General features: G+C 35.1%; 1 protein-coding gene across 2 annotated transcripts in view; it reads right to left on the bottom strand.

The window, feature by feature from the left end:
- The window catches only part of NCAM2 (neural cell adhesion molecule 2), a 589,167-nt gene extending 564,774 nt beyond the window's left edge, over window positions 1-24,393 (bottom strand). For both annotated transcript variants that reach the window (XM_058296115.1, XM_058296117.1), the window contains exon 1: window positions 24,086-24,393. In XM_058296115.1, the coding sequence (XP_058152098.1) occupies window positions 24,086-24,140 (55 nt within the window). In that variant the 5' untranslated portion in view covers window positions 24,141-24,393. The remainder of the gene's footprint in view (window positions 1-24,085) is intronic.
- Between the last annotated feature and the right edge of the window lie 1,631 nt (window positions 24,394-26,024).

Genomic DNA, 26,024 nt, shown 5'->3' with positions numbered 1-26,024 from the left:
GCCTGAAGAAATTAAGTTCATTGTGGATTCCAACCCAGGTATTCTGTTTTGAAGCCAAGAATTATTTCCATTAAATCAGATTTGACAAAGTTATTTACTGGTCATTCAAAGAATTAAGGCAAAACAAGGAATGAGCACTCTCAAATGTTCCTGATTGTTACCTACAGCTAAAGAACAGAAGTTATAAACAATGAGATGCCGTGACTAAAGTAATACAATTTTTAACAAATAATTTTAGAAATTAAATTAAATTAATATGAAACATATTAACGATCTAGATTAAATCATATGGAAGTATAAAACAGTAAATATAATGCCAAACAAATGTGTACATTACGAAGATAATTATTTTTCCTTATGCTGAAAGCTAAAAAATTATTGTTTAATATGTATGAAATACAAATACCCTGTCCTAAGTTCCTCTGCCCCTACATTTGTTTCAAGCTGACAACCTCAAAAGTTAATCGCAGACATAGATTTGGCTGGCATCCCAGCACAGAAAAAAGGATGTATGGATTAAAACCACTTTGCATTCTAGTCACAAACAGCACACTAGCAACATGACAACCAAGAATTTCAAATCAGAAAGAATCTATTGTTCTCAGAATTTCATTAAAGACTTGTGATTAAGTCAAAGCACACCTTGACCACTGTCACAGATTTCATTTGAAAAATATACTAAGTTCTGAGGCAATTTAGAAAATCATATAAAAGAAGAAGTAAATTATTAACATTTTTGTAAAAGCATATCTTTGTTAATATGCAGTTTGGCTTTCTTTAAATCAAAGACTGGATTTTTGTTTCTGGAATTTGACATAACTTTTATTTAAACTATATTTTACTTATTTCATTGTGGTTCTAAGTCCACAGTTAAAGACAGCCAAAGACAAGCTGTATATTCATTCAAATGAATACACTCACAAATTAGTTTCTTTCACACTTCATTTTCATTTCAAACTTAATTTTAAACACCCATACTTCTGAAAAACATGGATTATACATTTCTGATGGTAGCATACATAATTTTCAAAACTTTATCATAATTTTTTTAACCAAACAACACTGACACACACACAGATACACACACTTGTTTTGTTTCCCCGTATACTCCAATAGAATATTAAGTATGATCAGGTAGATACGTGTAAAAACACTGATTTTATTATTATTAGCATATTATAGAAATATTTTACATTCTAAATTATTTATTTTTACAAATAGAAGATTCATGTTTTATGTGCAAGTTTAACAGATTGCTCTTGAAGAATACTGCATGTTGCATTTCACCATCTCATTTCAATTCAGTTAAGGTAGTCTCTGCTGCAATTGTCTGTCCCTGATTACATGCAGGCTGCACACCAAAGTTTTCTGGCAATAAAGATGAGATGCTGGGAAGATTAAGCACAACGACAACAGCAAAGTGACCTCAAATATGACCAAAAATCATTTAGATTGAAGGTCTGTTTGTGAATGTGAATCGTCGAGCTTGGTTTTCTCTCAAAAGAGGTAGTCAGGCCTCATTAAAGAATCTGATAAGTACATACACTTTACACAACATAAGTTCTTGAATTGGATTATGATTTTAACATTATTTGTTCATTAACAAGATGACTGGAATCGGGAGGCTTGCATCATTAATGAGAAACAAAACAACAAATTCAGTACTTATGAAAAATGGCAAAATGTCAAAATGGAACAAGCTAATGAGTACAAGAGATTAGCAAAAAACTTGTTCACCCATAAGACTTTAAGAAACTAATATAACTCAGAGAAAAGTACATCACGAGGAAATGAGGTTTTACATATTCAGAAATCACTTTGGCGTATAAAATTCATTGAAATAGCTAGGGACCTAATGGAGATAAGATACAACAGGTTCTATAATTAAGTACATGGAAGTATAGAGGGCTTGTACCATGTGTCCATTCTAAACGTCTGTGATGTGAACTCATTGGATGTGTTAAACAAGTAAAATGACTTTTATTCGTAGCTTTTCCTTGAGATAAAGCAAGCTGGAAATAAGCTACAGTCTCATATTGTGCCATTGAATAAATCATTATAAATTGAAAGCAGACTAGTAAACTAATAGGATAAAATAATATATTAATATTATTTCATGTTTGCAAATTATTTCCATATATGAGACTTTTTAGAATATTCTATTGGAACATTCTGCTTAAGTAGCTTCTCTGAAGGAAACCTGAAGTTCCTTGAGGGAACAATGTTTTATTCATCTTTATGAATCTTATCTATATCACAGCGCTTGTCCTCATGACTGGCAAACAGTTGATTCCCAAAAGATGTTATAAATGAATAAGTTCATAAATGAACTTTTCTAGCAATGGAAAATATAAATAAAGTAATACTTACTCTAAACTCCCTGTAATCAATTAAGAAATTAGAGTTCAGAAAGAATATGAGAATGCTTCCATGGTTAAAATCTGTTTATATAGGAATAGATGTAAGATTAAGAAAGTTGTGAATTTTCAAAATAATATATATTTTCTCTTTAAAATTCAATAGACATATCACAGGAGTAAATGGCACAGAAACCTCAATGCAGGTCATGTATATTCAGGAATTTCTTATGCATTGGGAAACTATGTGATGACCAGAAAAGGAACTGATTTTGAATATTTCAAATAAGTTTTTCTTAGGGAAATCTTACATTTAACATATTCAGAACTCTGGTGAATTAAAATTCCTTGAAATAACTAGGGACCTAATAGAGATAAGATATAATGTGTTCTATAATTAATTATATGGAAATATAGAGGACTTGTGCAATATGTCCATTGTACAATCAGAAAGTTTTCCATTCTGAACATCTCCTATTAAACTACCTTATTCTTCTCCAGCACCCCGCTTTTCTCAAACAAACCCTAGCATTCTCCACACTATTCTCATTCTCTTTGCTTTTAGCACAATGTGTTAGAAAATGTCAACCCAGTCCTGCCTACTACCAAGTGTCAGATAACCCTTCTCTTCAGCACCATCACCCTGCTCAAGGATAAATCCAAGTTACACCAACATTTTTCAAATTCTCAATAAACTTATTTCTTGACTTTACCCTTTAAAAGAATAACATGACTTAGGTTATTCTCCACCTTGACTCCTGTTATCTTTCACATTCAACGTAAAAAATCTACCATCCTTGAAACTTTTTCAACATTATCTTCACATTAGCTGACACAAAGCCTTCCTAATTTACTCAATACTCTTCATCCAATATTTCCTACATACTTGGGGAAATAAAAACTGATTCAACTAAGGGGGAAAAAAACCTGTTTTTCCATTATGCAAGTCAGTTCCACCTGGTCCACTCTCTGGTTCTCTGATATTCAATCGCTTACATACCCAGTGTAACAAATGGCTAGCTCCATCCTACCTACACTGCATTATTTGACCAGGAAGTAGTGGCAGTACTTCCATTTTTTTTCCCTCAAAATATTCATCTGTTGTGAGAAATAAACATTTACATAGCAAAATAAGTTCCCAGGAAATAAAATATACTGGTTTGATACACACTTACCAAAGTGCAGTAAAACTCTTATCTTTAATAAGTCATTTCAGTATTTTGATTTCAGTCCTTAAAAAGACAGGAATTGAACACCTCCAATTAATCACAAAATAGTAAAGAAAGAGCAGGACACTCAGTATCTCGATAATGTCCTTTCTGATACAGAGGTCTTGCCATTCCTGGGGAGATGGAAGATCCTTTAAAAATCATAGTTATTTCAGTTATCATAAACTCTAGTCTTTATTTTTTAAATCATTTTACTTTAGAATAAAAGACTAAAATGAGTATTTGGAGGAAATAAAAAAGTAACAATCTCGTGCATTTAAAGTAATTTTTAAAACACATTAAAAGTTTGCCTAAAAACACTTTTTCCCCAATTTCAACAGTATTAAAGATTTTCCTATTAAGCCTAGAAAAATGTGGAACAAGCCCTGACACTTGCTAGCTGTGAATAACTGAACAAGCAACATTCTTTGTAGGGATTTTTCATTTTAAAAATCAGGGTGTTGAAGTAAAATAATTTGTAAGTCCTTCTTTTACAAGCAAATATTTCAAACCCTTCTTTGTTTTTTAACAGGGGATCTTGGGAAACTCAAAATCTAACCATCATCTGTGCTCCTAGGAAGAATTCATCAAGCAAAATCAAGGGATCTATCCCCAGTTATGCCAGTACCAGAAAAGAATTGATATTTTTAAGAGGCAAAACAAAACTAGTTGATTTTCTATATCTTGTTGATTCAGAGACTCATTCTGCCTGAATTGTTTCTATTGAATTCTCAGCACGCTGATATAATCACAAAACATTTGCAGGCTGATATCACATTTTGTCACTTACATAGAATTATCACATATTCTTTGTATTCCTGCTTTGGAAATAAGTGCATTATTGCTGATGGTAGATGGATGGCAAATCCTTGGTAAAAATTTCCAGGGCTTATACGTACTTTTTTTCTGTTTTTTTTTTTTTTCTTTTAATGCATAGGGCTCAATTTTTTGCTGCACAAATAAAAGATTTGATAAATAGGAATGAGTGAAGGAAGGTGAAACAAAAACTTTCCCAAGGATACATTTGTGAACTTATTTTATTATACATCACTTCAAGTGATGTCAACATCTCACTTTAAAGTAAACAATCTAATATCACTGATATCTCTAAAATTATCTAAAGAATAAACTAAATAATAATGCTCTTCTCTTTGTGACATATATATACACATACATATACAAGTACATATATATGAATAAATGACATTTTAGTTCAATAAAATCAGCTATACCTGGGCTCTTTCCAAGGATGGCTATATGAAATGGTACAATTAAAAAGAGTCTGCCTCCTTTGTAAAGCTAGTATGAATTACTTCTTCCAATAAGCTCTTCAACATTACCTCCTTGAAGAATCAAACAATGAATTAATATTAGTGTTCCTGCTGGATAATGTGAATGTTTTCTTCAGTTGATAATAAAACATTTGTTCCCCCTTTTTTCTCTTTTTCTAATGGAGTAATAGAACTAGTATAGATATTTATGCCATTATATTTCTTGTTTCCCATGTTTTATTTTAGTTTCTTAGAGTACTATTTTACATGTCTTTTACTGCATGTCCACAACACATTTTCACATTTGTAGACTATAAATCTAAATACATTTTAAAGTAAATTAAATATTTAGTAATATTTTACTTAAAATCAGACATTTCTACTATGTTTGACTTCTCTAATTTTTATTATGCTTCTCTTATTGCTGTTTTTGTTATTTGATAATGTAAGGTGTGTGGGTGTGTATACATAAATGAATTATTTTAGAATTCCTGATTTATTCTTATTAAATTAACATTTCTTTGAACTCAAAAGAGATTATAGAGGTTTAACATAGGTCATTACCATGAAACATTTTAAAAAATCAACAATAGATGAGTCAGAGGTTATTACTTTATACTACATGAGTACAAATGGATTATTTAAAAGAAATGTTAAACCAAATAATTTGCATCTTTAAAGATTTTATAGTACATTCTTTAGATCATAGTTCCACTTGAAAAATGATTCTATATTTTCTATAATTGAATTTGATTCTGCTATTTACAACTGAAATGAAATAACAATATTTAGTACCAGGCAAAATCTGAACTAATTTAGGTAGACAAGATGTCCATATAATGAACTAAAGCATCAATGCAAAGATAAGTTTCTGTGTCTTTGACTATTTTATTTACTTTCTATTTTCTCTGAGAAATTGTAAGAAATATTACTGAAAAACAGACTATTGTATATCTTCCTTATTAATTTGTCAATAAACTACTCTGTAAACATAAAGACAGAAAATACAGAGACTTCATTAGCTTTCCTTACCTTTCAAGTATACAAAATTTTCAAAGAACTTATATGCCACATTGATCATTTAATTTTTTCTTACACTAAAATAGGTCTGATCTGATAAAAGAATACGTTTATCTTCAAATGCTTTAAAAGAGTAAATATACCACAACATTTATCAGTAAAATATATTTAGAGAACAGAAATCACAGGCAGATATTTATTTATCTTTTTAAATCAAATTCATTTTGTTTGAACAAATCTCTGTTCTAAATAAAAATAGCAACATAAAGGCATCATTCATTTATTGTGCAATCATTTATTAAGCATTTACTATATGCATCCTATAACATAAAATAGATGTCTATTAGAATCTTGGAATGTAGTTTAGAAAGCAAGATGTAATGAAATTAAAACACCTTAAATACAAGACTTTATGCAAAAACGTCACAGTGAGCTCTACATTCTAGTTTGTAAAAAGAGAAAAATGTGAATTGATATAAGCTGAGTGAAGAGAATTAAAAATGCTAGCATGTAAAGGTTCTAAAAAGGTGCCTCTAGAAAATTATTCTAAATTTTGCATGGGGGATCAAACCAATCCCTTCACTTTTTGGAATCATAACAATCATTGTTTGTTTAATTTGTCCCTGTAGTTAAATATTTCCATTTCTTTCTTAAATGTCTACACATTGAATCTTTATAAATTTGCAGTTCTCTGAAATCTTGCTCTCTGTGGCAATCTACCTGGTGAACCCAGCAGTCCATTGCTTGATGGAGCAGCAGACAGAATTGAAAACCAAGCAGAGTGTTGAGAACAAAGTCATTATTTGGCTTTGACTGTCAAATTCCACTTTTAAATAGATTATAGTAGAATGGATAACCTTGAATGCTGGGATGTATTAAAGGCAAAATCTAGACACTTGATATTCTTACTAAGTGTTCCTTTAAATATCAATAACTAGTAAGTGAGAGCAAAAGTTTATAAAACGATCCACAGAAAGGTAAGAATGAACTTGCAGTAAAAATAGATTTCCCTTCCCTAAAGAGAGTAAAGTGAAAACAGTTATAGGGAAGGATGAAAGAATTTAAGATACTGTTGAGTGTCTGAAGAGTTACATTTTTCCTCCTTATGCTGAAAATTGTAGTATGAACCACAAGAGAGTTACAGTTAGCTGGCTCACTACCATCCCTACCACCACTATCTCTACTACCACCACCACTGAAAAATTTGAGAGCAAAATGGATTTTGTCTTTGTTTCTTATCTGCAAGTCTGAAATGAACACCAAAAGGATTAGCTATAGTAAGTTACAAAGAAGGTAAAATCTACTTTGTCACAGAGAGCCTACATTATAACCCATCCCATCAATCTTCATTGGCTCTAAACAATGTGGAAGAGATTAAAGAGATTTAAAATGTTCTTATAATTCCTTTATTAGGATGCAGATTTTAAAAGACTATAAATTGTCACTGAAACAGCTAAAGATCAGTAAAGCTCAAATCAGGAAACCCAGTAGTACATGCTATGGGGGGGAGGGGGCACCTCCAGGAAGGGCATGAGGTAAGAACTGTTGAACCTGTGAGCATGACCTGCGCTAGTGGCAGCTAGATGGCCCTAGATAGAGACTTATTTTATATAGCAAGTACTATCCACTGATCATGGTGACAAAACAGGCCATAAGTAAAGACACTGTCCAAAGTCCAGGTGGAACTAAATGCTGCACTTAAGTTGAAGATGGATTAAAGTGAAGAAAAGTATAAGGATAATAAGTGTTCACCTAGGGGGGTGGGGATATATGGGGACCTCTATTTTTATTAAAATAAATAAATAAAGACAAAAAAAAATGAGTGTTCACCTAAATCTAGAAAACACTCTGCTGAGTGAAAAGAAGGAGGGGAAAGTCCTTAAAATGATGGGAGATTGAATTGTGCACTGGATTTAGGGTTTAGACAGATCTGAATTGATCAATAATAAATGGAATTATTAGCCCAAATTGAGTTTTTTAAAGGAAGCTACTTAATTTAAATGTACCTCCTCTCCAATCAGGGACCCCAGGCTTCCTTGGTTCCTGACTCTCATCATTCCTTAATAAACACAATCAGAATCTAAGTATGCACAAGGAAGATTCATTTACTCAGAACACCTAAGTGCCTTCCTCTGCCTTGGCTGTGAAGCCTTACACCATGATGGTAATAGCTAACAGAGAGAAATAGAGGGCTTAGATATCCGAAAGGTCCAGAATGCCAACCTTCACAGCTGCTGTCTGCCCTTAGCAAAGTGGGGGAATATTAAACAGAATGTAAGAAATGCAAAGTGATAACAAACCTTTCCAAAAATAGCAACTACCTCAAAATAAATATTCCAATATCTTATCAGTCTGTTATCTTTCATAGAGCTAAATTCCCTGCAAAAACCTTTCAAAGAAACTTGATTAATAACTTTATCAAAAGATATGTAATTAGAGCTTAGCTCCACAGCAATATTGATGATGATAGCTAATATTCAGTTCTTACTATGGGACTATCACTATTATTATCTCCATTTTAAAGATGAGACAATAAAGGGAAATAGAAGTGCATCATTTGCTTATGATTTTGCATCAAGCAAGGATTTGAATGCAACTCTGCTGGATTTTAGAATCAGTGCAACTTAAGGCATGGAAGAATATTTTGAAGGGTCAAAATGTTTGCAAGCACAAAAACAAAAATAAAAAGAAATTGCAGGTGTAAATTTAAGAATAAAGAGAAGGAAAAATGAAAAAATGGATATTTAGAAAAATCTAGGCTTTACTGAACATGGAAATAGAATTTGAAAAAAATCCCAGAGATTAAATTATTGCTGAAATATCATTTGGGCCATGGAATCTAAATTTATTAAAGTCATAGGAAACTACTATCAACTTGTGCACGGGAAAGAGTTTCACCCCAGAACTAAGCAACATTGGCTTCAGTGCCTGGAGCTGCCATGTGCTGGCAGAAATCCACTTAGTATCCAACCATTCAGAAAGAATGCTTCAATGGACAGCCAAGTGATGTGAATTCTGAACACCTGAGAAACAATTTTGACCGGTGTTACCAAACCTTAAGGAATAAACAAGAAAATGAAAGAGGTGTTGAAAAATTATATCAATCTATGGCCAGTTACAGGAAAAGGAGATCCTCTCTAAATGTTTTTATTTCCATAGAACAACAAAAAGCAGCCAATGATAAAGTTAATGGGCACTACCTAATTTGAACATTCTTATTTTACTGCAAATAAGTGAACTCTGTTGTCTTCAATACCTGAAAATAGGAATTGATTTATGTGGAAAACAGAATCAACAAACACTCTTTACACAAATGAATTTGTTCTCTGTCATCAGAAAAAGCGGATTATCTACTTAGTAATCCTCAAAAGGGATGCGACAATCAACAATTGAGATTCAAACTATTTGAGTAGAAAATTTTATGATCCATTTCTTACTGTGATATTACAAATATGTTAAGCAATTTGCTCAGCTGTTTTTAACAAGAAATTTTGTGATTCAGTTGTGCAGTGCAGTATAAAAGAGTGTATAGGACTTTTGGAGACTTAGCAGCCTTCATTTCTTCAATTTGAAATTGGACACAGTGAAATTGGAGACTTCAAGCCTGCGCATGCAGTCAATCAAAGCTTCTGAGCTGGAATCTAAGCACTCATGCTCTCAAATCCGGATTTTATCTGTTTTATTATATTTAGGGAATATATTTTCATGGAAAACATCATCAATTATAAATATTTGTGTGTGGGGAGCTAGTTAAAAAAATAAGTTGGGAGATATTTTTAAATATTCATTTCATATGCCAGTGAGACAACAGATATTGTTTATCACTCTTGAGAAATTAAACAATGGCTAATTAGTTTTCAGTTATAGAAAGTGTGAATAATAAGTCTAACGTTTTATCATGGAGTATATCTTCTAAGAAGTAAAAAGCAGCAAAGAAAAAGTCATTTAAAATATTCATGACTTTCAGTAATATATGAAATAGAGTAAACATTTTGACACAGCATGGGATGATAGAATATCTTCCAAAGCTTTTAGATACATAAGTGCCTGTATGGATTTGAAGTGAATTGTACATATATCACATGCAAATATGTACATCTTTTTATATATTTGGCCATTCAGAAAGAACACAAAGTTGATGAGGGTATATGGCAACGGCAAAATACAACCTATAGAAAATGACTAAGAAAATATAATATCAGGGGAAACACATATTTTTATACCCTTAGGGTCTCAATCCCTGATTTTCTACTACACTGCCTTTTAGTTCACCGTACAGTCTTGGGAAGAGACCACACAGTGGTGAACAACTAGTGCAGTTAACAATTTGGACAGGGAATGCATTGGACTAGAATCCTGATTAGTTAGTCTGTGTAGTCATATTTCAATATTTAACCTGCCTCAGCAGTCAATTTCAAATCAATATTCCTCTTTTTTAGTTTTGCTGGTCCCCATTTTTGCTTTTTTTTAAAAAATCTAACTCTTCCTCTTTCAGCAATCAAGTGAATTTTCTTTTTTTTAGCCTTCCAAAACTTGAGAACATTATGCTCACATCTAGTTTAGAAAATAAAATAAGAGCATTTTCCTTTTTATAAAAAAGCTTATTTTATATTAAAATTTTCTGGAGAAGTAGAGAAGCGTATACCACTTGGTTTACTCTAAACTATTCCCCTACCACTGCCATATATGACAACGATCTCTAAGCATTGTACAGTGGGAGGCACTCAGGCCTGGAGAGACAAAACGAGACTACATTCAAATCCCTGCTGGGCACTTCACAACTATGTGACCCCAGATAAGTTACTCTTATTACTCTGTGCCTTAACCTCCCCATTCATAAAATGGTGTTAAAGAAGATCAAGTATTAAAGTTTTCTTATGAGAGTTGCTTAGAAGACAGCTTGATCACAAAGGACGTTACTTTCCTTGCCTACCATTCTTAAACTTAACAATACTTAAACTAGGTGCAATGCTAAAGGTTTCTACCTATCTTAATGTGTCAGAGAGAAGACTGACTCTTGTGTCAGACATTCTGGGTTCAAATCCCAACTTTGTCACTGAGCGCATCTGTGAGTTTGGCAAACCATTTAATCTCTGCATAAGCTCTTCAATTTCCCATCTATAAAACAAAATCGATCTCACAAGGCAGTTTGGAATAGTAAATGAGATTACACATGCAAAGCATGTAAAAATGACAAATTATAAGTGCTTAAATGTTGGCTTTTTAACATCAATTACATTCCTTGCCAAAAAGGACCCTTTAAACTTTCCTACCTGACTCCTACCTAACACTCTTCTCCCTCTTCCACTCTTCCTTACCAAGGAAACACTGACTTTGGTGAGTTTATACTTCAAGGGACACTGAGCTCTCTCAGTCCTCAAGTACTGACTGGTCAAGAGAAATCATGGTGATGTCACTGTCCTCACTAGTGATTGCTTCGGGGATGTTCATTTGAAATTATTGTAACCAGTGAGAATTCAGAGAAGTGTGCTGGATGACATATGGGTAACTTCTCCTTGTTATTAAAAGGGAGCCAGGGGAAGAAATATTGATTTTTCTTTCCTAACTTCTAACTCCATTGTATAAGTATGTGATACATGGAACTACTGCAGCTACCTTTCTTTCATGATGTCAAGGAAAAACATTCAAAACCCATGAATATGTAAGTGTAGAAATATGAAAAGTGACTGAGTCTTTGAAGATAGTGTTGGGCAGCTAAAATAACCAAATTGGCCTCCAGATGTTTTCTTACATGCTTTAATAAAACTGTTTTAAGTTATGTCGACTTCTGTTCCTTGTCCCTGAAAGCATCCTAAACTGATGTAACTGAATTATGAACGTATTCAGTAAGTCAACTACAAACTGAATTATTAATAATTAGAGTGCTTAAAAATAAGAGAGACCATTTAAAACTACAGTTTAATTTTAAATATTAATATTATAGACTCCTTACATATTATACTAATCTAAGCAATCAAGTTGTCCCACCTTGCCACCATCTCTAACCACATTCCAATATCTCTAATTCCTGCTGTTTCATCTTGCACATTAATCCATTAGGTTACTAAAAGATTTAATAATGTACTAATTGGTAGTCACTCACCTAGAGTGTGTTTATTTGAAGTAAATATCCAGAAATGATGGTAAAAATCTGAAACAAGAGCTACTACTCATACTTAATTTCTCCCTCCAGCTACTTCTATGGACCATGTCATTGTCAGTGAAATGAGGATAATTTTAGAATCAAATATTTCTGAATGTAAGTTTCATGCCCTTCACTTATTTGGTGCTATTAAATTTTATGAAAATCAAGAACCTCAGCATAAAATAATACTTCAAAAATTCCTATATATGTTGTGAATATAAAAATGAGGTAACCTATATGAAAGTGTCCTATGTGACTGGCAGGTTTTCTTCATTCATTAATTTGCCAAATAATTATTAATAGACATTGTTCATTGAGGAAACAAGATTGCCTGTAGCCATCCTATGAGTTGTTGGACATTTCCTTCTCTCCTTTTATGCAGATAACTATGTCAGACCTTAACCAGGTTTTTCAAACATTTGGTACCACCAGCCCACCTACCCATTCTCTTTTAGCTAGTGAATTTTTCTCCTTGAAACAAAACATTTATTGGTTCAAGTTCAGTCTTTACTGTTAGCATTCACTTTCTTTTCTCACTAACCTCAGCTTCCTGCATGTGTTTCTGCTCAGAGGTTAGGAAGTATTTTGGAGGCACAATTAGCCCTTATAAGACATTTTACACTTAAAACAACTTCTTTTCTCCCATTGCACACCTACATTCACATATAACACCTGAAATCTGAAGACTTTTAAATGGGTTAAATGATACAGAAGTGGGAAGCAACTAAGCTAAGAGACAAATAAAAGTTAACTAATAAATAAGACTTCTTCCTCACCAGAGTCAATACATTAAATGCTCTGATTTCCCTAGCAAGAGTAGATAAAGCCTGATTAAAGAAGTCACTGTTCACCAAACAGCTGCTGTGTTAATGCACAACATAGGAATTAGTGTATTTTTTAATACAATGTTTCCTTACAATAGAAATGGAATGTGGGTTTGAAAGAAAAAATACATTAGCTGCTTTGGGTCCTTCATAATTGCTTTGAATTCTGTACTAACAAGCATTAGTTTTAATAACATGAGAACACTAAATTTGAACATTTCAAATCCATTTGGACATGGATATGAAAACCACTGAGGATAGCATAATGTCATTTAATAACATTCTGTTTTTAAATTGCAGACCACATTCCATGCCCACAGAGCAGAATGCATTAGTGTGGTGCTTATGATGAGGATTTGAAATGAAATGACTCATGGAGATAACCAATTAAAGTGATTATAAATTATGAGAAATTTGAGGGGTGAAATGAAAGTAAAGAAATGGATAAGTAGAAGCAACATCTTTAACAAACTGTGTTTCAAGTTTCAAGTGGCACACACAATAATGGTAAATGTTAGTGGATAAATGGTTAGCAAGCAAATAAAAAGGTGATAAAGATATAAACACAGAAAACGGATTGTGTCCAATTAACGCAAGTGTTTTTATCCCTGATAAAGTTAGACCTTGAGAACACCGTAAAATCAAGACAAAACACAGATATCATATAAGAGAGAATTTTTGAGATTAAGTTTCCTATCGTTAAAAAAAAAAACAAATCCAAGAGCCTGTGGGAAAAAACATATGGTAAACCAATACGTTTATCATCTGTCTTTCTAACACATACAGTTTAGAATAGGTTTCCAATAAGCATTGATTGAATAATCAACTTTTAATTAACAAAAGGGTGTTATTTTTATTTGTAGGACTTAAATACTTACCCTATTGACATATCAGACATTTACTTTTGACAAATATTTAATCTGTTTAATTACACTCATCAAAAAATTAAGTTCTCTTATTTTTACACATTGAGGATCTTTGAAATTCCAAATAACATAACTATCTCTGCTTCCTACATTATAATAGGCCTCAAAAGGGCAAATCTTACAGCAAGATTTAAGAGATTTTCTTTTTTTTCCCCAGCCTAATTAATTTTCAGTGTAGGAGATAAGATCAAGGATAAGGTAAGTTATCCTTGCTGTTCTTCCCAAGTAAAGTAATCAATTTATTATTTTATTAATTTAGATGCATTTATACATTTATTGAAGGCCTACCACATGCACAGTAGTGTTATAAACAAAATGCTTGAGACAATTACCTAAATTAAAATATAGTATATCCCCAATAGTGAAATTCACTATCCAAATTCAAAGTAAATGCCTTTTTAAACTGCTATTTTGCTTTACTCCTGAGAGTAACATATAAATATCCATGCTGCAAATATCTGCTCAGCATCTATTCTATTCCAGGAATACACATATGAATTTTAGGTGAATTCAAAATCAGTGAAGAAGCAGCATGGAAAGATATCTTTGCTTTTATAGAACTCACATGGAAAATACAGCAGAGTACAAGTAAAGTAATTATGCAGAATTACTTTCAATGGTTCCCTAGTATTGTGTTCAATGACTGACATATACAAGCAGTTAATATATATACTTGCTGGAAGATGGCTTTGGTGATGAAATACTTGAGCTGAATCTTGAGGTAAAACAAACAAACATTCTCCTGGCAAAAAAAAAAAAAAGGCAGGAAAAGTATGTACACACAGGATGTAAGTTTGGAAATTTCAGGAATGGTGTAAGAGTGGAGGGTGTGCTAAATAATGAGCAATGAGGTGAACAGAAGAGAATTGTGGAAAGTAATAAAAGGCAAACGTATAAGCAGTTCTAAGTCAGGAATTCCCCACAAATTTGAATGAAAGATACACCTTTAAATAAAATTAACACCATGTGTCCTATAAACACCGTCCAATGGTAACTGAGAAGAACATAGTAATATAAACCAGTTGTGCTACTAAGACATTATTTTTGAGTATTACTTTAGTTTATAAGTAAACATATTTAGGTAAAGCCAGAGGCATTGTAATAGGAAAATGTGTTTAATCCAGATTAAAAAATATTTATATCATGTCCTAGACCTACCATATTTTTAATTTTTTTGTCTTAGACAAGTAATTTCACTTCTTTTTCATTTTCCTTTGTTCTTAGGCAGGAATAGTATCTATTTTTCAGGATAATTCTAAGAATCCAAATCAGTAAATTAGTGTTGATTATAAAACGCTTTGTCAACTAAAGTGTCTCAGAGTGTAAGATAAATGCATTTTAAAATATTAAATTTTATAACCTAACTTGAACCCTTTGGTAATTCAAAAGATTTATCTACTGTAAAATAGTACATAATCTATGGAATAGCTAGCTATTCTGTGATAAAGGGATTGTAAAATGGAGTGCATGGGGTTTAAAGTGTGTTTAATTTCAGTTGGTATTGGAAAGTTTTAAGTGGTTTATCTATGTAAATAAATAAATAAATCACAAAGAAATATCATGAACAAAATATAGAGCAGTATTTTGACAAAGTATATGGCAAATACCTCATGTTATATTTTAATATTCTTAACATTTCTCTTACAGATGACATGTGCACAATCACTGCTAGACTGTAACCCTCCAATTGCTCTGCTCAAGCAAGACTTGCAATATTTATAATTGGTAGAGAATAAAAACAGAATAGCAATCTTTTAAAAATACATGGAATTACGTACTACATGAACAGTAAACCCTACATTAAACCATGGACTTCAGTTCATGGTATAATTATAAACACACCCTTTCATCAGTTGTAACAAATGTTCAACACCAATGCAGGATGTTAACAATAGGGTGGTATACAGGAATCCTATATTTTTCACGATTGTTCTGAAAATCCATAACTTCTCTAATTAAAAAACAAAAATAATAATTGGAGAGTCTAGTATTAGATTAATTAGAAAACAAGTTGGGAATGGACAAGTTACAATATGAGGAAAAAAATGTAAACAGACCTTCTCTTTAATACTCTGAAAAAGACCAAGAGACTCATATTGTTTTTAATTGGGACCTACCCTATTATACTGTAATATTGGTCTTAACCATATTACATTGACTTATTTTACAAATAGCAACATGTTTCTGCTGTAATGCCATATTTGCATGCCAAAAAATCCTGATGTCTGCACAACTGTGTAGTAAAAATATGGTTATAGGAAAAGGTAGGATTAGGAGGCAGAACACTGAAGACCTGCAGAAATTTGTGCCCAAACACTAACAAAATCATAGCAATCTGCAGTTAAATCTCTACTGGTATTTGCACCTAGTTTTTGCATCATCTTTCAGGATGCAAGGCTTGAAGGGCATTCACTTGAAAATGAAACTATGATCCAGGGTGTAGCTTTTCAAAAGGGAAAACAAAAGGCAAACATCATGTGAGCATCATTTGACTTTCCAGCTTCTTAAACTGAACTCTTAACTTTGCTAGATACAAAATATAGGAGAAAGCCTGAAGCCACTAAATGAAACATTGCTTGACTCAAAATACAGTGCTTCATTTAACTTTTCCTTCTATTTTTCTTTAGTCTTTAGATACACTAAAGCTTTCTCTTTATTTCTAATAAGCTTGCTTTTGAGCACTTAAAAAATAATGCGCTGTGAAATATCATATATGGACCAACACAATCTGTGAAATTATAATGCATCATCTCGTATTTACCAGTCCTGCATAAGGTGATATGCATCAAAAGAAGAAGAAGAAAAAAAACAACACTGTAGTAAAAATTAACCAATTATAATAAATTTTACATGTATTTGATGCTCTTTGGCTATAAACTTGGATGTCAGTCCACAAAGCACATTTATTAGCTCTAGGCAAATCAGACATTCTCAATTTCAGCAATATTATCTACCAACAGTGATTTTATCAGGATTAAATGAGATAATGAGTGTGAAAATGTCAGCACTGCTCCCTGGCATAGAGTAGGCATTCAAAATTATCAGTTCCTTTCTTTACCCATAAACCTTAACAGAAAATTTTTCAACTCAAAGTATTCAATGTGTAAATTACCATTCTTTTATTTTTGGTTTTGGCTTTTATTTTGCTTTTTATAATTCCCAAAAATAAAAAGAAAATATACAACTCTGGGTAAAACAGAAAATTATCTAAATGAAGAATATATATTATAATAAAAGCAAATTTGACTTACAAGCGTCTGACAATTTATCCCAAATTCCAGGCATAAAATAAACATAATATTTCGACTACCATTGGTGATGGAAGAAATATATAAAGATAGAAGTGAAATAAAAATGGAGAAAGGAATCTAAAGAAATGACAAATAGTTCATATTTCCAAATTTTTTGTTTACATTTTTATCCAATTATCCCAGGGATACACTGACTTAACATATAATTTAAAAATAACATACAAACAAGAAGAAATACTTTGTTCAAATAGGGTTCTGTATTTGCTTCTCTGTATCTATTAAAACAGTCATTCTTTTTTTCTTTCAACTAGGCTTAAAACTGATGTTTCCTTCCTTCCTACTAAGTCCCATGAAGTCTTCTATATAAATATGTGTCTCATACCCTTCATTACGTTTTCATTTCCCTCTAGGCACTCCTACACATGGCTACTAGATTGAAAAAAAAATCTTTAATCAAATTATTTTCATGCTCAGACAATGGCTCCCAAAGATCTACATAAAAAAGTCTTGTATTATTGTCTCCATTTACTTCCACTGTGTTGAAGCCCTCTCCCCCTCAGGGAATACTGATTTTGATTTGGTTTCCTGGTTAAGAGGCTAGGCTTTGGAAATGTCCTGAGTTCAATTCCTTGTTTGCAAGCTGGCAAACTTAGTTATTTAAACTCCCCATGCCTCATAGCACTCAAGTGTAAAAGGTGAGTAATAATAAGAAAATAATTAAAGGATCATTGTATGTACATTATGTAATAAGTTACCTAATACATAATAATTGCTTATAACAGAGCCTGGCAATTAGTAAGTACAACAAAAATTTTAGTTCTAGGAACTGAAATCACAAGGACTTATTTAGACCACTTAATTTTTTTTATTAATTATATGATATTTCTTGTCATTTTACAACACTTTGTTGAGCAGTTATTGATCTCTTATATGCTTATTTGGCTTTTGAAATTTATAATTTTTTATCCGTGAATTGCAAGCGCTAACACTTATCCTTCCAACACACTCTTGCAGATTTTAAAGCAAATTGCATTATACATTAAACAGCAGGCATTGAAGTAGAAGTCAGAAAACCTGAGTCCTAATTCCAGATAAACATTTACTATAAATGATAAAGGCAAATCATGTCATTCCTGTTCTTAATTTCTTCATCCAAAAAATAAATCTAATAAAAGTTTAGACTAAAGATGATCATAAATTATAAGACTGTTGAAAGCATTTTGATAAAGTGTTCTCTACTGTTATTTATAAGTTTCTGGCATAATATTCTTTGTAGGGGCTCAATAAGTGTTTGTTAATTGATTACTGGACAAATTACATAGAATTTAAATATCAGTTACTTTGAGCTAAAAACATGTTAGTTTGCATGTGGGGTGGTATACGCGAATCCTGTATTTTATACCTCGTCATTCTGTAAACCCACAACTTCTCTAATAAAGAAAAATAATAACTAAAAAAAGAGTAAAGGGAAATGAGTGAAAAAATATCATGTTAGAATAAATTTTTAAAACTCTGTGCAGAAATTTGGTGTTCAGAGAACTGAATTAAGAGTTCAGGTCTGAGCTCTAGTCATTAACCCTTTTAATTTTCTATTGATCTTTGGTAAGTTCTTTATCCTAATCGTGTGCCTATTCTAAACCATGCAGTACCTAAAAAGAACCTGTGTTGGCCTCTAGAAAGAATTTTTGATACAAAAAAGTCCCCCATTCCTCAAGACCCTTTACTGCCATCTGCTGGAAAATTGTGAAAACAAATATATAAATGTGCTATCATTATAACTATGACTAGTGCCCCCTGGAGTTGTTCATCACACAACCTATACAACCACTCTTGGTAACTGGTAAGTAATGAGGTGTTTGGGACACAGCAGGCATTTATCAAATGGTTGATGAATGAGTAAATCATGATTGATAGATCCTGAACAATGAATTATATCATTTCTGTCTCCTCAATGTTTTCTTTTTTTCCTAATCTCAGAACAGAGCAGCTTAATGGAATTTTTTTAAGTTGGCTAAATTTCTTAAGTCATAGGCAACTTTATCTGATGCATATGATAAAAAATAAACAAGATACAGCATAGCAGGGCTGACATTTTTCAAAGTATCTACCCACATCTATTACCATAATTGCTCTGCTCCTCACAGCAGTGCATCACGGTCAACCAATCAGTTATTTTTATATCAAATTTTCAAATAAGCAAATAGTGGTTCCCACAGGTTAGGTTTTCCTAGAGGTTAAGTTGCTTCTTCATAGTGAAGAGACTCAATGGTAAAACAGGAAGTCAAACCTAGGGGTTGTCATTTTTTGTTTTTGTTTTTAATTCCAAATCCAATGTTCTTTCTTTTTCCATGCTAGTTAAAATAACCAAAACACACCCAAGAAAATTTTGATAAATTGACCTGAAGTTCTTAAAACACTCATCTGATGGTTATTATGATTATAAATACTCTCAAAATTTCCCAGCGTTAATCTTAATTCTTTGACTATAGGCAAGGTTGTTTGTTTTTGTTTTTTTTCATTATGTCATAGCTTTCTATAATGTCTTGTAATGTTTCATGAATTGCTAGTGCCATAAGTGAGCATCTGAAATTGGGAACTACACTAATAATTACTGGAGACAGCCTTATTGTTAAGTGCAAATAGTGAAAGTTACTAAAATATTTTAAAGGGTGCCATATAGGAGCTCTTTTATTTGCCAAACAATTAAAGAAAACTTGGATCCAAGAAGCACAGGAATATTACATTTAATAAAAGCACCGTTTGCATCTTAAAGTGTTCTCATATCATGTACTATAGAAAATTAAAACTAATTTACAATATTTTAAATAGGCCTCTCCTAAGTATAACTGGAATAGTAGAAAGGACACAAGGAATTTAGAATGTAGGTCAATAAAACTTGAAAAAAATGGTCTTCCCTTTAAGAAAGAATAAAATTATTAAATTAATTTCTCATATATCAACACACAGAGGATTAATCTTATTTTGGACCGAAAAAAAAAAAAAAAACAATTCAGACTAGCTCTACCACTTTATTGGGCACTTATCTTCATGCTCTCAAAAGTTCACTATTAGAGATGACACTGAAAGCAAATAAACTTAAAAAAGATTTCCCATATGTCAAAAGCCAGAGAAGGCGGTGGAACTAGTTCCAGGGTCTTCAGATTGTTGATCCTGTGTCTACTCACAAGGAAATGGGCCAAAGCAAATTATACTGTTAGGCTTCATTGCTAGCCTTTGCTAGCCTCATTTGCTGTAGCTCACTTCTCTTTCCCATTACAAACTAGTTTCTATTTTATTTAAATAACTCCATTTTATTTACAAAATTTATGAAGTTTGAATTTCTTCCTGTACTAACTGATGTTCTTTTATTCCATTAATTGCTTCTCTAGTAGGACATTACCTTTGGGGGAAAATTAGGCCCCTTATGTCATTGAAAAGATTCATCACACACTTGGGATACAACACCAACTTCCCTTGTTGCTCTATGAGCTCCGACCGGCTTTAGAAATTCAAGTGAGAAAATGCTCTACTTAAGTCCTTTGACATAAAGCAATGAAGGAAATTCTCTGGGTTATTCATTGAAAATAACAATATCAATTTGCATAGACTATATCTTCTCTAAGTGCAAATGAACATAGAGTTGATTCAACTGAAACCTTATGAAATGAATCTGGCATTAAAGGATTAGAACAGGGTCGACAGAGAAAGGGCTGTGACTATACCTCTAACAGACGAGGGAGAAGACAGGCTTGTGGGGAGCTCTCCTGTTGACCTGAGACTAGTAGACAGCCACACGCCTGCACTATATAATTAGATGGCACACTTCTCCAGTGAAGTGTGATTTACCATCATTTCACCAGGAAAAGTACCTGTAAGCAAATGGTTGTTTCATCTAATTAACTGGGCAATTCACCTCCTTCCCACAAGATTTTTGGTTGAACTAGATTATAAGAGAAGTGAATTGCTTTGTACCTATCTTACATTTCAGTACAACATACGTGAACATTCAGCTATAGATGTTTATTAATTATACTCTAAGAAATTTTAAAAAGAAGAAATTTATGTTTAGAATCAAGAAATCTTCAGAAAACAACCCATATTGTACTACAGTTTGGGAATCCAAATTTGCTAAGAGCCGAACAGAAAATGCCCTAGGAATCAAAGATTCAAGTTATCACTTGAGAGTTAAGAGGACAGAACCTGCCACCCAGGTTTGAACACAAAGGAAAATAAAGGCAAAAGTTATAGAATTATAGAATCCCCCTTCTACGGGTAATTAAATTCAGACTTGACAATTAAATTCCATCCTTACTTCATTAGATATTGATCTTGCAGTGGAAATGAGAGGCTTTTAAAGTAGTATTTCTGCTACAATAAAGAAAAAAAAAAAAAGACTTGCCACAACAGAACAATAACGTTGTGTTGAAAGTTAGAAGCAAGACTATTAGGCCTTGTTAGCTAATTACAGTATTGGCATCCACTTAAGTTAGTCAGTTTTTCTCTTCTGTCATTTTCTCTTATTCAACTGCTACAGTTCAAAACGTTTTGACTACTTAAAAGGGAATACATCATCGTTACCTTTCCACAGTCTAACTGCATACCACTTCCCAAAGCAATAGCTTCAATCATGCTTCATAAAACCCCCATGCAAGTATATTGTTGGAAACATAAATCACCAAGCTGGGATTTTAGTATTTCTAAGGCAAGCCTAGGGATCACTGACTTGTGGCTTTTCCATGTCCACATTTACAAAAGAATAAACAAAATTATGAGTTACACGAGATCCATTTTTTTAAACCGCTCCCAGTGGTGTGCCTGATACTTGCTGCTGCATCCTTAATTAGAGAACAAAACACCAGCATACAGGAACTGGACTCCAGGATCAGGATTGCTGTTTTCAAGCATCTCTGACTTCATTAAGACACAAGGCACAGAAGTATTACATATATGTTTTCACAAAAGCTATGATCCTCTGATATACAGCTCTGACTCTCTGAGAGCCATGCATTATGAAATGGTACTAAAGAGAAATCTTCCTTAGAACGATGTTCTCCTTCTTCCCTGTTCCATTGCAGTGAATATGGGCTCCCCTTCAGGCATGTTTCTGTCTCAGAGCCCCTCCTAATAAGCACCTTGTATTCTGAATAATGATGAATTCTTGATAAATCAGCTGAATTACAATTTCAAATATATGTTACATAAGTAGGCACAATGTGTGTGCGTGTGTGTTCTACTTAAACCTATTGACCAAAGCATTCTTAGATTTCCCTCTTATTCCCAAATTCCAATACACTTAGCACCTGCAATGGTAAATTCCCAGACTCCACAACTGAGACATTTTTCTTCTTCAAACCAATCACAATGTAATCCTAAATCTTCATAAACTTGCTTGCTATTATGCCCCCATCTTGCTACACACTTTTTATACTTGGCTAATTGCAATTGCATTCTAACTGCAATTTTCATGGGCTGCCTCTTAGTATTCAGAAACACTTGTCTCTATCATAAATGAACAGTTAAACAAAATCCACAGCCCTCCAAAAATTAAAGCAGCATATCTGTAGGGTCTAGGTGTATACTGATGTTTGCTACAATAGCAATTAAATTAACTTACTGAGCTAAAATTAGTTTAAGATGGACACATCTGCAATTTTGCAAAGACCAAAATATTACATACTCTAGGCTATTAAGGAAAAATGAGCAGCACTTCACCAAGACACTTTAAAAACTAAAGCAGTATCCCAATGTTTGCCTTTTGATTTCTCAAGATAAAATCTGCATGCAATCGCATATCATTGGCCACTAGCTCTAGAGTTTTGGAGAGGAAAAGGGCAGAGAAAGGAAGGCTTCACATCCAAAATGTCAAGCCCTGCTGAAAAATGATAGGACTCAGTGAACGTGGAAGAGCAGAAACCACCATTTCTGAACTAAAAAATGGAGTTCTACCACCCCCTGCTGGAACGAATAGGCAGCACAGAAGAGGCTTTAAAATGCTTGGAATTGAATATAGTGGGGATATTTTAACTTCTCTTGCAATTAATTTTCATCTCAAAAAGAAAAACAATTTCATGCTACACTAATAATGTAACATTCTTTGTAATTATTGTATATCACAAAATGACTGCATTTTCTTTTCCTGTAAAGACTTTCACCAATGCATGTTTAAGCATTTTGTGTCCCCAATTAAATGTCCAAACTTGTCTGGACAGTTAGAAATGCTTTGATTTACTATAAAGATATTTTATGTGAATGTGTACCATCTAAACAAAGCAAAATAAAGTCATAGCTATCTATACACAGATCAACAGAGATTGCTTCCACGAATTTCCTCTCAGCTTATTCTATTAGGTTTTTTCTTTCCTTTTTTTTTTTTAAGAGATAAAAGCTCCACCATTTCTCCACAACCTTTTAAGAAATTACAGGTATAATTACAATCTGCTACTATAAAATTCTCAATTTTGCTGTATTAAGGGGGGCTCACAATGAATGACTGCAACACATCCCCAGTTTAACCCATTTGCTTTCTTACACACAACATCCATGGCCCCTCTCTTAGTTTCCAATAGAAATAAGCCATCATCATTCACTTCATAATCACGAACTGGGGCTTAGCAAACGTGGGATAAAAGTCTCCAAGAATTTCTTCCACACAACAGAGAGATGTTTTGCAAACGAGTTTAACGCTGATAGTTTTTGTTGCTTCTGTAAAACACCATCGTGCCCTTTCCTGCTGCAACCTCAGATACTGAATGCACACCAATATACTCATCCAATTTTTAATAATGAAAATCAGAGAAAGCCAAGATCCCAGAAAAAGAGGCAGTTTGCCTCGACCTCCTGCTCACTGATGCCCATCTCCAATGCTCTATTTTCTCTTCTCTTATCTAAAGGACTCGAGGGGAACCGATACAATTTTCACGGGCAGCCAAAAGAAAGGCTGAAAATAATAACAATAATAATAGCAGCAGCAGCAACTGTAACTTTAGTTCTTTCATTTCATTCATCCGGTGCCCCTCTCCCTGACTCTGTGGCTTGGGTGGAAGGGGGAGGGAAAGTAAAAGCCATAAAGCACCACACTCCTACCTTGCCCGCTACTGACAAGCAACCCGAGCAGGTAGAAGGCGAGGAGGAGGCTCATGTTCAGGACGTGACACTGGTGGACAGTTCCAAAGTTATTAAGTCCAGCCCTGGAGAGAGAACCTTCCGCTGCCACGGCCGTCTCCGCTCGAGCCGCCGCCGCCGCTCCCGGGGTGCCCCGGCCGCCCGCAGCCCGCGCGCTCCTCCTCGCAAAGTGACTGCAAGCTCCGCTCCTTGCCGCACTATATCCAGGCAGCAGCGGCGGCAGCGGCAGCAGCAGCAACGGCCGCCGCGGCGGCAGCAGAGCCGGGCGGGGAGGCGGGGGCGGGGGCGCGGGGAGGGGCGGCGCGGCCCCGGCGTATCCCTCCGCGCCGCACGCCGGTCGCCAGGCCGGCAGCGCGCGACTCCGGGATCCGTCCGCAGCCCGGCTCGGAGAGGCAAGTTCGGTCCCCAGGGCCGCCCGCTAAAGGCGCCGCCGCTGTCCGGCTGGCACGAACACCCCGGCGGGCAGAGGCTCCGAGCTCAGGCTGCCGGCCATAGCACGCTGACGGGGACCCCTGGGCCGAGGGGGGGGGACGGCCCCCCGGAGCGCCTGTAGCCAGTTCGGGGGAGCGGGCCACTTGCGCTGAGGCTGGTGCCGCGGGCGGCCTCTCTGGGCGCGCTCGGCCTTAACGGGAGCGGGGAACGGGGCTGGGTTCTGCGGCTGTCATTTCCTCGGGAGGGACCGGGCTGGGGAGGGATCCTGCGTCCTTCTCTCCCCGGCTCCGCGCGCTGCCCACACCTTCAGCAGCCTAGCAGCGCCCGCGGCTCGCCCCTTCCCACGCTTGGCGCGCGGCCGCGGGGAAGCGATTGTCCTCTAGCGTCTACACTACAGGTCGCCCGGGCCCTGGAGGCTAGGCGGCTAGAGAGAGGTGCACCGTGTTTGAAAGCAGGTACTGGAAGGAAGCGGGACGTCCGGGGAGGGGAGGAGACGCTGGAGGGACTGCCTCGGCTCGGCCGCGTGCGGAGCCTCCGGGCTCTTCCGGACGCTGAAAAGTCGCCCCGGTCCACACTCGGCGCGCTCTGCCCGAGGTTTCCAGCGCAGAGCCGTGCCTAGTTTCCCGCGAGGGGTGCGGCGAAGGAGGTCCGAGAAATGCTCCAACAGGAGTGGCGCAAGGATCCTTTCCCTGGCTGGTCACGACCCCTCTCACCCCGTCCCCCAACGCACACACCTGTGTTGGGGCGTGTCAATGGTGTGGGGTCGCGGCCAGCACCCAGAACCAACTTCCTTCTCCAGAAGGGTGGGGCATCCCCCACCCGCCACCCCCGGGGGTAGGAAAAGGCTTGTCGGTGTCGAGAGCGGGCGGGAGGCAGAGTCCCTGTCCCAGGGCCCTTGTCCTTCTGCTCTGAGCGACTGGCTGGGAGAGACAATGGATCCTTTTGTCATTGGCACATTGTTACTGGCTCCTCAGGGTGCTCAACTGCCTCACCTCTAGACGAGTTTTCTGTTTTCTTATCAGCGAGAAAGGAAGAAAAAGAGGACAGATAAATGTAAAGCTTAGAATCCAGCCCCCAACTGGGGTTTTAATGCCGAAATAGAGGTTTCGTTGCCTTCGGAGAGGGCAAAGGATAAGAATTTACACAACGAAACACAGATAGGAGAGACACTGGTGTTTGTACCCCACGGAAAGAAAGTTTTATACTGAAGATTTACCTACTTGGCATCCTGGGACAAGATTATTGGAAAGAATTGGGAAGAGGAGCAGTTCTTTGGACACACACCCTTGCAGAACTCAAATCAGTGACTTTCTCAACACCTCACAGCTTTAGAAACTCCTCTCTTGATTCTATAGCTGATAATTTATTTAGAAAGTTCCTTTCCTGAAGCATTCTCCCTTAAGTAGTTCTAGGTAGCACCAATTGTACTTAACTAAGGTCATGAAGGCTTGGAAAGCTTTGCAGGAAA

This window comes from Dasypus novemcinctus, chromosome 4 (genome assembly GCF_030445035.2).
Source record: "Dasypus novemcinctus isolate mDasNov1 chromosome 4, mDasNov1.1.hap2, whole genome shotgun sequence".
In the NCBI taxonomy this organism is placed as follows: Eukaryota; Metazoa; Chordata; class Mammalia; order Cingulata; family Dasypodidae; genus Dasypus; species Dasypus novemcinctus.
This window is presented reverse-complemented; position numbering and strand designations above follow the sequence as displayed.